Below are 15,434 nucleotides of genomic sequence, written 5' to 3'. Positions count from 1 at the left end.
ACTTGCTCAAGGACTCTGTGTGCTCAGAATCATTTTCAGGCATGGAGAGGAATAGACAGGGCCCAAGTACTGGGCGGGGGGTTGCCTGGGCTGTAAGCCCACTACAAAAAAAATAACAAATCAAGATATTAATTTGTACATCGTGTTTGACAATGTTTACTTATTCCCCCATATCCATACGGACTGTCCAGACCTTGTAAGAGCTTGCGAGATGCCTAAGTATGAGTGGCAAATCTAGACCTGAGCTACACATCCAAAATCTGGCACATATAAACCTCAACCAGGCAGTCAAATCACTGATGTTTACGGAGGTGGGGTGGGGTGCAACCATACTACTGAGGACCGCCTGAGCTGGATTTTATGTGCGGAAGCCAAACCCAGCCATCTTATCCGGCGCAGCCTGACTCCCTCCTCTGGCAACCTGCACAGAATTTTGCTTAACGGTTGCCATCAACTTGATTTTAATTAATTTTTATAATGAAATATTTTTAGAATGTTGGATTATTTGATTGTTTGATTATTTGAGTGTTGTTAGCCGCCCTGAGCCCGGCTTCGGCTGGGGAGGGCAGGATATAAATAAAATTTATTATTATTATTATTATTATTATTATTATTTTATTATTATCCACGCAGAGAGGGTAGGTGTGAGGAAGACTGGTAGCTCCTGCTCTGTTCCACAGCAAACCCTGAAAAGTTCATCCAAACTGGGAACAAAACAAGGAACATGTTGAACAGTGAGCTGCTCGCCTAGGCCTTCTTTCAATATTGAGAGCTGGTACAAGAAATTCTGACTTCTAGGCTTGTGAGACACAGAGTGTCTCCCTGTGCAACATGGTTTCTCGGGGACTATGAGTTTCTGGGTTCCTTAGTTCCTGCTAACATTTCCTGTACACAAGCACTAGGAGCTAACAAGCTGTGATCTCTGACTGGGAGTAGGAGGCAGTGGCGTAGCGTGGGTTATCAGCACCCGGGGCAAGGCAAGTAATTTGCGCCCCCTAACCCGTGGATTTGCGCCCCCTAACCCATGGATTTGCGCCCCCTAACCCTAACCCCCAGATGTTGCGCCTGGTGCGGCCGGGCCCCCCTGCACCCCCCACGCTATGCCACTGGTAGGAGGCCGGAGCAAGGACCTTTGGGGGAGGGGAACCACGGTCAGGGTGGGTCAGCTCTGTGGATAGTATTTATCGGCCTGATAATATATGCTATAATAATAATAATAATAATAATAATAAATTTTATTTATATCCCGCCCTCCCCAGCCGGAGCCGGGCTCAGGGCGGCTAACAACAATAAAACAGTACAAAAGTACAACATAAACAACATTCTAAAATCATTCATTATAAAAATTAATTAATTCAAGCCACTAGCAACCGTTGGGCCAGAGCTCTGCGAAGATTGCCGAGGGAGGGAGTCAGGCTGTGCCCTAGCCAAAGGCCTGGTGGAACAGCTCTGTCTTGCAGGCCCTGCGGAAGGATGTCAAGTCCCGCAGGGCCCTGGTCTCTTGTGACAGAGTGTTCCACCAGATCGGAGCCACAGCCGAAAAAGCCCTGGCTCTAGTTGAGGCCAGCCTAACTTCTCTGTGGCCTGGGACCTTCAAGATGTTTTTATTTGAAGACCGTAGGTTTCTCTGTGGGACATACCAGGAGAGGCGGTCCCGTAGGTACGAGGGTCCTAGGCCATATAGGGCTTTAAAGGTTAAAACCAGCACCTTAAACCTGATCCTGTACTCCACCGGGAGCCAGTGCAGCTGGTATAGCACCGGGTGAATGTGATCTCGCAGCGAAGACCTCGTAAGGAGTCTCGCTGCAGCATTCTGCACCCGCTGGAGTTTCTGGGTCAGTCTCAAGGGTAGCCCCACGTAGAGCGAGTTACAATAATCCAGTCTGGAGGTGACCGTCGCGTGGATCACAGTGGCTAGGTCAGGGCGAGAGAGGTAAGGAGCCAACTGCTTAGCTTGGCGGAGATGGAAAAATGCCGCCTTTGTTATAGCTGCAATCTGCGCCTCCATAGAAAGGGAGGTGTCGAAGATTACACCCAAACTCTTAACGGACGGTGCTGGCACTAATTGCGCCCCCGCAAGAGATGGGAGTTGCCCCCCCAATCCCATATCGCCCCGTCCCAGCCACAGGACCTCTGTCTTCGAAGGATTTAGCTTCAACCGGCTCCCACGTAACCATCCAGCCACAGCTTCCAAACATCTGGTCAGTGTGTCTGGGGCCGAGTCAGGATGGCCATCCATCAACAGATAGAGTTGGGTGTCATCGGCATACTGATGGCAACCCAGCCCAAAACTCCGAACAAGCTGGGCGAGGGGGCGCATAAAGATGTTGAAAAGCATCGGGGAGAGTATCGCGCCCTGAGGTATTCCACACACCAAGGAGTGGCGCGATGACAATTCCCCCCCAAGCGCCACCCTCTGTCCCCGACCAGAGAGAAACGAGCGCAGCCATTGAAGGACTGTGCCCTGGATCCCCACGTCGGTAAGGCGGTGGTCCAAAAGTTCGTGATCGACCATGTCGAAAGCTGCTGATAGATCTAGAAGAATCAGCAGCCCCGACCCGCCTCGATCCAGCTGTCTACGAAGGTCATCTGTTAGGGCGACCAGAGCCGTCTCGGTCCCATGACCAGCGCGGAAGCCAGACTGGAATGGATCCAGAGCCAATGTTTCATCCAGAAACCCACCAAGCTGTTCAGCAACCGCTCTCTCAATCACCTTACCCAGGAACGGAAGATTCGAAACCGGGCGGTAATTGGATAGATCTGAGGGATCTAATGATGTTTTCTTTAAGAGCGGGCGCACCACTGCCTCCTTCAGTTCCCCTGGGAATGTCCCCGTGCCAAGGGACAAATTGATGATATTCCCCAGGAGGGCCCGCACCTCGTCTGGACACGCTCTAATCAGCCAAGACGGGCACGGGTCGAGAGGACAAGTGGTGGGCTTTCCAGCTCGGAGGAGTCTGTCCACATCGGCTGGGGATATCTGGTCGAAGTGGTCCAATACTGGACCCGAGGACAGTCGAGGGGCCTCCAGTTCCTTTATTGTATCCAAATTGGCAGGGAGGTCATGGCGGAGCGACAAGACCTTCTCCGCAAAAGAGCTCGCAAATGCCTCACAGCCGTGTGTCAATTTGTTATTTAAATTTGGCTGTCCCTCAATGAATTAAGCCTCTGGTCTCCAGAGCGCATTGGAAAAAAGAGCACTCGATACCAGTGATTGAGAATGGGGCTTAAAAGACATTTGTCACTTGTGTGTAGTTAATATATATATGCATTCTGTGCTGGCTTTTTTTGGGGGGGGGGGAATGAGCAATAAATACCAATCAGCCAGCCAGAAATGTAAGGAGTAGTTTCTATGAAGGAAACTGAAGGACACCAAACTATCCTCCTGTTTCTCAAGATAGGCAAAGGTTTATGTAGAAGGGGAGAAGGGGCACAGAGAAACCATGCTTTGCCATTGGCAACTGAGAGGCAGATGCCACCAAACAGCTTGTTTTGTTGCCTTGCACAATAAGGCCAAGTAACAAGTCATAAAAAGACTGTTCTTTTTAATGTGCTTAGCAATTTAGAATGTTATGGCTTTGTATTTTTAGAAGGGTTCGCTGGTTTAAATTATCTCCTTGTAAACTGCTTTGAGAGTTCAGCTGGGAAGTTTTCAGTTTTTTAAACTGAGAACCAAGCAGGCACACACCAGCCCCCTGCGATTGTCAGAACATCAGCCTGGAAGGGTCCCCTGTTCACGGTCCTTTCCACTGTGGCGAGAGGGAAGGAATGAACGAACACCTCTTTAAATTATATGACTTCTAAATCTGCATCTGTGCATATGAATTAGCACGTGCCTATCTCACACAAATTTGTGTCCTCTTCTGGTGACTGCCCTGGCCTCAGGTGAGCAATAAGTCAGTCTTTGCTTACCTGCTGGCTGTGGCTGATGGGAGCTAAGAGCTGAAACAGCTGGAAGGCACCAGTGAAGGTGTAGCAAGAGCTACAATATGCAATAAAGAAAGCTGGCATTCGTTCTCTTGTTGGTTATGTAAATGCACTCAGTGCAGTTACTTTCTACATCCGCCAACGAAGAAAGCTTCGTGGTGCTTTTGCTGGATTTAATTACTTGTTGAATCCTGCCAGTTGTCTTAAAGTTCCCTTGGCCACAGAGATACTTGTGACTGGCTGTTTCCTCACCTACGGGAGTTTGTGGCTGCATTTATGAGACTTGAGTGTTTGTTCCTTGTGCCACAGCAGTGGTATGTGGTTGTGCTTCTGGGCCTTAGTTGTGGGAACATTTTGCATCGGCGAAAGCAAACCTGTCAGCGTTCTAAAGTAGCAAATGGCATAGCAATAACCTTTATTTTCTACATGTTACTAATGTGTGGCCTCAACTCACATGGATTTTTGAAGGTGTGTTGATTACACCTGTGGTTTTTAAAATGCTGCCCTAGGGATGGATGCCCAGAGAGTTGCTTTGTACCAACCTTCTGGCTTTAGTAGCGGTTGTGGGCAAACCAATACATGTTGAGGAATCTTAAAAAGGGTCATTTATCTGAATTTATCTCTGGGTTTTGGAGTTTTGAATTGTTTTATTTATGATTGCATATTATTATTAACATTATTATTATTTATTTCTTCCAAAGAGCTCAAGATGGCATCCATGGTTCCCCTTTTCCCCATCATATTCTCACAACTAACATGTGAAGTTAGGCTGAGAAGTGGTGACTATCCCAAAGGCACCAATTGAGCCCCATGGATGAGTGGGGATTTGAACCCTGGTCTCCCATGTCCTAGTCTGACATTCTAACCACTGGTTTTTTGAGGTGGAATAGTAGGAATTCTACATTGTTCCATGTTGTTTCCACATTTTGTACAGATCTGCTTGCACATGCAGCCGCTTCGTTCCTCCCTTCACACCAGCCAGCAAACTAACTAACCAAGAAGGCCTCTGTTAAGCATCCGAACTATGTTGAACCTCTTCAGAAGAAACCAGGATATCAAGCCAATTTCAAACCATGGTTTAATGTCCTTGCTTGCTCTGGAGCTGTCAACCGTTCTTTCTTTGTTTGGAGAAAACAAGGAGCTATATAAAACTGAAATACTTTTGTTTGCCTGCTTGAGCGAAGGGCCTGTCTGCATGGGGAAAGCTTCAGACATTGTCAGTTTTTTAAAATAAGTAAATGAAAGGGAGCCATTTCATAAAAGGAATGTTGTTTTCCTTCAGAGATGGGGCAGTTTCACCAGGTGCTATAGCTAATTACCTGAAAATAATGAGCTGCTGTCTAGGAAGAGGAAGCGACAGCAGAGCGGCTCCAATTAACTGATAAAAACCAAGGTCAGGGTGAAGCAATGGGAAAGGAATCCCAGAAACACTGGGATTTTCAAGCCCACAGGAAAGGCGAGAAAGTGAAAGACCTTTTCTTCCAAATATGCTCGGTTCACTGCTGTTTGCTGCATAGTGTCAATAGCCCCAAGGAGTGGACACTCTCCTCACCTAAGGTAGCAAACAAGATCATGGGATAATAATCAGTTGTATCTATCCATCTGACACCATTAAGACACTGCAGGTCAAGCGAACAAACTCCCTTCAACCAGTGGCCAATGCTTCATGAACTCCCAGTATAAATGAGGAACCTCAGACCTGAGGGCTAAATATGGGCCTCAGGTTTTGCCTCAGGCTAAATACCCTCCCTAGCTCCGCCCACTCTCCCTAGGCCACACCCCTCCTTAGGCCACACCCCTCCTTAGATCTGCATTCAGAACCTCCCTGAATGTTTTTGCCTGGCCGGAATGTGTTCTTGGTTTCTGATAAAGCCATTTGTTTCTCTGGATGGGTAGGGAGGGGTGCACGAGTTTGTGTAAAACCAGTCTGCCATACCCATTGTTTTTTTTTAAAAAAAATTTTTATTGGGTTTTCACATTTTATATAAACAAAGACAAACACAAAAACAAACACAAAAAACAACAAACATGTATAATTTCAGCAAATCTTATTTTCTGACCCTAGTCCCTGACTTCCCCCCACCCCCTCCCTTGCATCCCTATTCCCAAATTTATGTCAGCAAATTGGCATTTCTTATCCATCTTAATATTAGTCCTTTTATCAAAAAAAAAAACAAAAAAAAAAACAAAAGTAAATTTTTTCTAAGTTGGACCCTAGTTCCCTTCCATCGATTTCCCATTTTATCTTGAATAATAATCTTTTTTAACTAAACCCCATGGTCTTGAGTGTTGTTAAAATTAGATCCTTCCCTCCCACCCATCCCCGATTTGCGTCCCTTCCCGAAACATGTCCAAAATAACAGTTCTTAGCCTGGGTTCCTCACGTCCGAGGCTCTCAAATCTCTTTCAGTCCCTCTCCGCCGGTCTTGTTGGTAATCCTTTATGTCGGTCATCAAATCTCGAAAGAGTTCTATCACAATCAATCCATAGTTTCTTCCCAAATTTAAAAACAGCTGCTGAAGAATTTCCACAAGGCATGAATCTTGAAAGTAGTCAAAGTCAGAGTCTGTGTGGAGGCCCCAATTATATTTCTTTATTTTAAGTTCCTGGATTTCATAAACTCCCAGGGCCTCCACTTTCTTCTTCTGCTTCTTTCGTGGATTTGTAGTAGGTTTAATCCAATAGTCTCCTTGCTTGTATTCCGCAGGTGTCAGTTTCTGGTCAGTGATTTCCAGCTTCACTTTTTCTCTTTCTAGTTTTGTCTCTTCCTCTTCTTTAGTTATCATTTCAGGTTCAGCTGTGGATTCTTTCCCATTCAGGTCCTCGTTACATTCAGCAGAACTGCTTGTTTCAGAAGTCAAGGTCATCAATTGTTTGCTCATAGCTGAGGTCTGCTCCTGTAAGATTCCCACCAAATAAAACATCCTTTCGATTTCCCCCAGTATCTTTCCATCCACAGCCATTGTAATTCCACAGAATTCCCCCTAGAGGGAATCTGGTTACTTAGTGTTCTTTTCTCCAACAATCCTCTGTCTTATTGTTGTTTCTTTGTTTCCAACAATTTTAGTTCAATTGTAACTCCTTTTAATCCAAAGGAATCTTAAGTAGCAATTTTTCCACTATAAACTGTCTGTTTGACAGCTTTGACAGCTGTCAAACTCTGCACCTCTTACACAGGGTCCAAAACAGGACGCTCCCGGGCCCAGGAGGGGGGTTGTTTACAGCAAAAGAGGAAACTTCCAACACTCCACTCTCCTGCTCAAAATTAATTTTCCAAATCTTGGAAGTTACAGTCTTTTTAATCTCACCCTTTACAGGGTAGGCTCTCCAGCTTAGTTCTTATATCGTTGCTCTAGATCGACTGCAAGGGGGGGGTGCGGACTTCCTTTTAGCACCCCCCCCCCCGATCGTCTCAAATTCAAAAGGGAGAATTCTTAAAATCCAATTCCAATTTACTCACGGGTTCTTCTTTTCAGTCTGAATTTCAAGGAAGGAAGTCAGCGCTCTCCAATCATGGCTCGCGGCTTCGCTCAGCGGAGGTAGCGATCGACTCTCAGCGCCACGCCGCCCCCTGTATCCTCTCCGTAGCCTTTAAAAAGGCTCTTCGTGAATCAGGGGGGCGCTTTAGGCGCCCACCGAGTCTTCAGTCTGCAGGCTTCCGCGCCTGCGGTTTTTAAGGGTCCCCGTGTCGCCGGCACGGCAAAGACCCATCCTCCACTGAGCCGATTCCCTCCGGAGCTCGGAGGGAATCCGCCATTTTCGGATCGCGCCAACCCCGGAAGTCTCTGCCATACCCATTGTTTTGCCCTTTGCCTCTGGCCCCAGCCACCCCTGGCATGTGGTTTCCGGATGTCTGCCCAGCAAGAAGTCTGAAAAATATTATCCACCCTTGAACTACAATGGGTCTCGGTTTCGCCTGTGTAAACTGCTCCAGAAAATCTAGTTTCGTAGTTCCCTCCCTGTCCACATTGGTAACAGTGACCAATCTAGCCTCCAGACAGGATCCCTGAGGTTAGTGCCTGTAGCTTGTGCCTGTAGCATAGCAGGCAGGATAACAAGCTTTTGGTGTTTATAGTAGGCCTGCCCAAGCAAGATTCCTCACATTGTGTGCCAGTTATTGTCGGTGGTGCATAGCTGTCTTCTTTTCAGCACAAAAGCAATGCTTGGATGTGCGCAGTCCACACTGTTATGCTAGACCTGAGTAATACTACATTAGACGTGAGCCAGACTGTGCTAGACGATGAGGTTCCTGGTTCTCAACCACCCACATCCCTAACAGAGTTATCATATAACCAGATATTATTCAAGGCACTAGATTCTTTTTAATGGAGATAGTCCACACACACTGCTGCAAGCCCCCAAGCAGTGGCATTATTACTATTATTATTTTATTAAACGTATTAGTCACCCTTTTTCCCCTTTACCAAAGTTACTCAAATTGACTTACAGCAATAAATAAATTACACATTTATTCAAAGCGGCAGAAAGCAAAACAAAGAAAAATCTAAAGCTCATATTTTTATAAGGCGGTGTCTAAAACATCCCAAAACGGATCTTCATGTGTGAATTGGCCCTCAATGTGAAGTTGCAAATGACTCAGTTTGCAGTTAACACTTCATTAAAACCAACAGGGAAAGTTCACACTTCCACTGGGGTTGAGGGGGTGGGCATAGCCTGCTTCAACTTCGCTGACCTCTAACACAACTGCAACGGTTGGCATTTTATAATCCTAAAACTCTGTGAGGTGTTTTTTTTTTTTGGGGGGGGAGGTGGTGTGGGATTGTGTATTTCAAAAAGTAAGAACGCCACCACGTGTGGCCGATAACCCAGCTTCAAAACAATGGCTATCATTTTGCTCTTTGAACTCCAGAGGCCTGAGCCGCTTTGTTCGTTTCTGGTTTTTCCCCCTGTGGCATGCTGTAATCCGAAGGATGTGACTTAAATGGATGAGAAAGGGGAAGGAGAGAATGTGCTTGTTGCCCTAGGACAGGGAGCTGGAACGTATTATCTTCAGGTCCAGTTCCAGCCTTATGAAGCTAGTCTCTCCTCTCTCTTTTTCTCTCAAGCTGGAATTCCAACCACGGACGAGCAGTTGCAGAAATTTAAGCACTCTATATAGAGCTAACATGTTGAAAGCTTTGTCCGCATGCAGCTATTCCAGGTATTCTATACAAATGGGGCATTAGGAAATACGTACAAGCAAGTGGTACTTCCGTCCACTTAAAATGTTGCCTATCCAAGGCATGTTTACCCAGAGGTAAGTGTGCATAGGATTATGGTGCCAAGGATTTTAATGGGCAAACATATAAGAATCCCATGTAAAGGTAAAGGGACCATTAGGTCCAGTCGTGGACTCTGGGGTTGCGGCGCTCATCTTGCTTTATTGGCCAAGGGAGCTGGCGTACAGCTTCCAGGTCATGTGGCCAGCATGACTAAGCCGCTTCTGGCGAACCAGAGCAGCGCACAGAAACATCGTTTAGCTTCCCGCCAGAGCGGTACCTATTTATCTACTTGCACTTTGACGTGCTTTCGAACTGCTAGGTTGGCAGGAGAAGGGATCGAGCAACGGGAGCTCACACCGTTGTGGGGATTCGAACTGCCGACCTTCTGATCGGCAAGCCCTAGGCTGTGTGGTTTAACCCACAGCGCCACCCGTGTACATAACTCTAAATAATATGAGAAAGCCTTGTAAATTTAAAAAAATTAGGGAGGTAGAAAGATTGATTTACAACCTTGTGCAAATTAACTGAAACAAAGCATGTTTTCAATCTTACTTGTAATCCTGTACTCAAAACAAACACGAAAAGTCAGTTGATCATTAGGGTGTCAGAAGCCTGCAGCCAATAGAAGGAATGATGTGCTCGCCACAATATATTGAGGTTCTACGAAGGAGAGTTATTCCAGAGCTGGAAAAGAGGTGTCCTGACTGTACTGGGATATTGCAGCAGGACCTAGTCCCCCGTCACACATCGAAAGTGGTGAAGGAATTCATGACAGAGCAGCAAATACAGGTACTTGATGTCTTCTGAATGTCAGGTAGTTTTTTATCTCTTTGACATCTGGTGGTAGAGCGTTCCACAGGGCAGGCGCCACTACCGAGAAGGCAAGGCAAGTAATTTGCGCCCCCTAACCCGTGGATTTGCGCCCCCTAACCCTAACTCCCAGATGTTGCGCCCGGTGCGCCCAGCCCCCCTGCACCCCCCACGCTACGCCACTGCCTCTGCCTGCTTCCCTGTAGCTTTGCTTCTCGCAATGAGGGAACCGCCAGAAGGACCTCGGCGCTGGACCTCAGTGTCCGGGCAGAACGGTGGGGGTGGAGACGCTCCTTCAGAACATTAGTTCTTAATACTCACATTTCACAGACTGAGAACATTATTCCTAGGACATTTTTATTTTCATTGGAGAAATGTTGGAGGGTATGGAGTTATCCGACTCCCGTCTAAGCCACCTGAAGGCAATTCTGTATAGGGAAGGTTTTCTTGAATGTTTATTGTTTCAATATGTTTTTTAATATATTGGAAGTTTCCTGGAGTGGCTGGGGCAACTCAGTAAGATGTGTGGGGTATAAATAGTAAAATTGTCATTGTGGAACGGGACGGCCCTATTTTCATTGGAGAAATGTTGGAGGGTATGAAGGAGCAGCTAGAGCATGCTGAATGAAGTTGCTGGAATAGGAAATTAGGATTCAGTTTGCATTTAAAGGTAAGCCTACCTAAATCGCACTTTCTGAAACAATAAGTGAACTGAAACAGCGTCATCCTCTGATATTCACACTTCAAATTTTGCAGTGCAGTTCTCTAGCCAAGTACTATACACAAAGATGCATTTACTGGGGTAAAGTGTGCATTAAAATGTATATATCCATGAAAATAATATACAAGAAGACTTTACATTAGGGGAAACTTCATGCAAATGTGTGCCTCATTTAAAAAAAAAAATGCAAACTGATGAGGAAATGTGCAGAACTGAAGATAAGCCTAGAAAAATTAGAAATGGGGAGAAACTGAAATGGACCAATTTGAACCATAAAGAAGGCTGATCGCCAAAGAATTGATGCTTTTGAATTATGGTGCTGGAGAAAACTCTTGAGAGTCCCATGGACTGCAAGAAGAACAAACCTATCCATTCTGAAGGAAATCAGCCCTGAGTGTTCACTGGAAGGACAGATCCTGAAGCTGAGGCTCCAAGACTTTGGCCACCTCATGAGAAGAGAAGACTCCCTGGAAAAGACCCTGATGTTGGGAAAGATGGAGGGCACAAGGAGAAGGGGACGAAAGAGGACGAGATGGTTGGACAGTGTTCTCAAAGCAACCAGCATGAGTTTGACCAAACTGCGGGAGGCAGTGGAAGACAGGAGTGCCTGGCATGCTCTGGTTCATGGGGTCGCGAAGAGTCGGACACAACTAAATGACTAAACAACAACAACAACAAGTGTTGAAGGGCTTGTAATCTGACTTGGTATAAGGCATCTCCCACTGTTCCCTCATGCAAGCTCCTTGGATCCTGTCCCGGGGTAATGCAACACATGCACAAGCTCTGCACATGAGCGCTATCCACTTTTAAACACATGGTGCTCGTAGGAAGAACCCAGCCCAACAGAGCCGTCGACTCAGCAAAGCTGCCCTCCCAAAACACAGATCTTGCCCATAATCAAATTTAATCCTTAAGGATAGATAAGCCTCTGCAATCCTTTTTACAAGGAGGCGCATGAACCACTGCCGCTGTGGTTTATGTGAACTCTTCAATCTGTAGCGGATTACTTCCCACAATAATGACAGGGCTGATACTGTCCTTGTTATCTGCCCAGCGCTTGGGAGAGGTCTGTGATTAGGAGGTTGCATGACAAGATAAACAATGGTGTGTGGCATTTGTTTGATAGCTTTCAAACTTGCCACTTTGCAGAGAGAGGATGAGCTTTATAGCCTGGAGGAGACATCGCCAGCATGTTCGCAGAGGAGGCAAAACTCTGCTGCTGCTCTTTCAGCTTACTTGAATTCGTTGCCAGAGGCTGCTCAGAAAGAGGGACTTGCAGAATTGGGTGGGGAGATACAGTAAACGGTATTTAGTTTTTAGAGGGTTATTTAAAAACACCTTTGGATGATGCTTTTTTTAAAGGGGGGGTTCATATATCTTCCTTAAGAAATTATGTTTATTACACATTCATGGCCATCTGTGTTCATGATGATATTGGGATGATCACATGTGATCCCACTTTTGATACTTTTTACACTTAAAAGAGTTTTTGGGGTGGTCACGCTGCTTCACTTCCAACCAGTGCACATCCTGTAACTTCCTGCTGAAATTCCGCAACTTTTGTTATGCCACGAATGTTCGGGTTTTATTTTTGCCCTGCTTTTGTTGTGCTGTAGCCCTTCCACACAGCAATGATGTGGTGGCATTGAGAAAGCATCGCAGAACAAACGAAAGCAGAAGAAACCCACCACTAATGGACCATTATTGTGGTCTGGAACAGGTTGCAGAATATACTTGCAATAACTCACCCGTCTGGAGGTACTCTAAATTTCTACTTGCAGGCTTTGGTCTTCCTCAGAGGAGCTCCTGCCAGGGTAGTGTACCTTGCCTTTGAGACTGTTGTTTAGAAGGCAATGAATGAATTGATGGTAATAACAATCATCCTCTAAAAATAAGCAGCAAGCCCCATTGAATATAGCAGATCCTCCAAGTGTCCCTATTTTCCAGGAACAGTCCAGGATCTACAGAAGCCATCCCAGTTTCTGATTTGATTCTATAATATCCTGCTTTTGCTTAGGACATCCCTATTTTCACTGGAGAAATGCTGGAGGGTATGAAGTTTAGCAACCCCCGAGACCAGGACATAAGAAACTATACAACCTTTAGAAGACATCTGAAGGTAGCCTGTATAGGGAAGTTATTAAACGATTAATGTTTTGTTATATTTTAAAATATGTTGGAAGGTGACTGGGGCAACCCAGTTAGATAGGTGGGGTATAAAATTTTTATTTTTATTTTTATTGAATAGGACATCCCTATTTTTATCAGAGAAATGTTGGAAGGTATGATCCAGTGTGGCTTACTTCTGAGTATATAGCCTTGTGCTGCACGTGTGTGGTGCTTATATTTTCTGGTATTATATCCCTCACTTTGAATTTTATCAGGTTTAGATGCCGATATTCCCACAGGTCTATTTTATTTGCAAATTTTAAAATTTATATTGTTTTAGTATCATTTTACAATTTTACACCTTTTTTTCAGTCCTTTCTCAGAAAAGTGTTAACAACAACAACAACAACAACAACAACAACAACAACACTGTTCAGGTCCAGCCCAAGACATTTTGCTGCCTGGGGCAAAGGACAAGATGGCATCTCTCAGTCCATGTGCATAATTCTATCAGACTAGGAGTTGAATCTTATTTCAGCTCTGGCAATGGGGCAACTTCCTCCACCAGCAGACTGGCTTAGGAGGTGCAGAGGACCTATGGAGAATGGTGAGGGAAACTGCTACCATTACCACCCCTTAGCATCTCCTGAGGCAGCTACCACACTTTGCCCAATGGCAGGGCCAGTCCTGATGACACCAAGTATTATTGATCTAGCATTGTAAGGACAATAAGTCTGATTTTATTACTATGAACTGTTTGGCGAACCAGCATGGGTAAACAGAGTTCTACAGCTGTTGCAATATAGACAAATGAACCCGGCGTTTCTTTCTAGTTCTTTCAAAAACAGCATTTTTGTCTCTCACTAGAGCATATATTTGTGCAGGTGAAGACTGATGCAAGTCCTTCCAAAAGATACTAAATCACCCTGTTTTTTTCGCAGGTCAGGTGCAGTTCAAATTGCCCAAGCAGGCGACCTCAACTTTGCCACTGACCTTAAATGTGACCTGAATGAAAGATAGTGACCTGAGTTAAGTATACAATCATGCCCTCTTGACAAATGGCATAGGGCAGGCCTTGAAGTTTTTATTCCTATGCACTGTATCCAAGCACCTTGATGGAATTTTGAAACTCTAGCTCTGTGCGCTGTGTCACCAAAAAAGAGGTCCTCCCAGCCCCTGAAAAAAACAGCCAATTCAAGAGCCTTGTTTCAGAGAAGAGAGGCCTTGCTTCCTTGGCAAAGCCAGCATGGTGCCTTTGCAAGTGTGCTGGGCCTGGGAGTAACCCGTGAAACGTGGTCCAGGACTGGACCAGAATCCAAGGGTTCCTTTAGGAGTCAGTCCGACAGGGCCAAGGCAGAACACAAGGTACAGGATCTAGCATACAGCAATGTTGCTCCCGCAACCTGGGGCAGGGTCCGACAGCCTTTTATCTTTGTCGGGGTAGCGGCCGCTCCTGATCCCCTGGCGACTCGCCTCCCTGTTTTGCCCAAAGGTGAACACTTCTCCTGCAAGTACTCAGATCTCTCCTTCTCTCAGACCTCAGTCTCTGCAGCTCAGGAAATGTTGGTGGGTTACCAGACCCAGGGGCTGCCTCAGCCTCTCCTGACCCAACTGGTAGTGGAGCAGCTGTAAGTGATTGCCCAGCTGAAGGTAATCCCTGCATCTGGAGCCTGGGCAGGCTCAGGCCCCTGACTCAGCCCAGCTGGTGTTTGTTGCAGGGGAACCTGTGCAGACTGGGACTCTTCAGGATCAGGCCCCAGACTTGGTTCAGATGGTGCCTGAGGCAAAGGATCCAGTGCAGACCGAGTCTTCTCTGGTTCCGAGTCCGAGCCCGAGTCCCAGGCCATCACAGCAAGTTTAGATGAGATGTTAGCTTGGTTTGGGGACTGACTCCTCCATGATCGCCCTGATGGACAACTTTTATTATGAGAGAATAACTGTGTTACTCTATTCCCTCAGTGGCTTTTGATGCCATTGACCTGGCCTGACTGTTTAGGATGGGTATTGGGGGCACGGCTGGGGGTGGGGTGGGAAAATCCTCACTCTTGTCCTGATGAAGATTCCCTTGTATTTTCTCATCAATGCAATTTAAGATTGATATCTTGTTGTGTTTTATGTGGAAATGGTTCAGTTTGGCTGTGTATTTTTTAATGTTTTATTTATGGTTTGTGTTTTTCTTTCATGTTGTAAGCCGCCCTGAGCACGGTTTGAACTGTGGAAATGTTAATAGTATAATAATAATTTTTTATTATTTGTACCTCACCCCTATTATTTGTACCCTGTCCCTCACTGTAAGAAGTGAAGTTAATATGGAACCAGGCAGAGGGCCTTCTCGGTAGTGGCGCCCGCCCTGTGGAACGCCCTCCCATCAGGTGTCAAGGAAATAAACAAGTCTCTGACTTTTAGAAGACATCTGAAGGCAGCTCTGTATAGGTAAGCTTTTCAATGTGTAATGCTTTGTTATGTTTTTATATGTGTTGGAAGCCACCTAGAGTGGACGGGGTATGTATGTATGTATGTATATATATATATATATATATTTGCTTTCGTAGATTTTCACGGGTATAGGAATGCAGGTTTTGGTGTCTTCGGGTGTCTTCCCGTGTAAGAGTCGGGGTGTCTGTGCGACGTTTCGACGAGGTCTC

The 15,434-nt window shown here is 45.8% G+C and overlaps 1 protein-coding gene across 1 annotated transcript in view; it reads left to right on the top strand.

Annotated features, from left to right (window-relative positions):
* The window catches only part of TMEM212 (transmembrane protein 212), a 66,813-nt gene extending 52,791 nt beyond the window's left edge, over positions 1 to 14,022 (top strand). The window contains exons 4-5 of the mRNA XM_082224657.1: positions 12,698 to 12,799; positions 13,731 to 14,022. Coding sequence (XP_082080783.1) covers positions 12,698 to 12,799; positions 13,731 to 13,781 — 153 coding nt within the window. The 3' untranslated portion in view covers positions 13,782 to 14,022. The remainder of the gene's footprint in view (positions 1 to 12,697; positions 12,800 to 13,730) is intronic.
* Positions 14,023 to 15,434: the final 1,412 nt, after the last annotated feature.

This window comes from Podarcis vaucheri (assembly GCF_965113315.1).
Source record: "Podarcis vaucheri genome assembly, chromosome: 5".
NCBI lineage: Eukaryota > Metazoa > Chordata > Lepidosauria > Squamata > Lacertidae > Podarcis > Podarcis vaucheri.
Note: the sequence above shows the minus strand (reverse complement) of the source record. Positions and strands in the feature narration are given on the sequence as shown.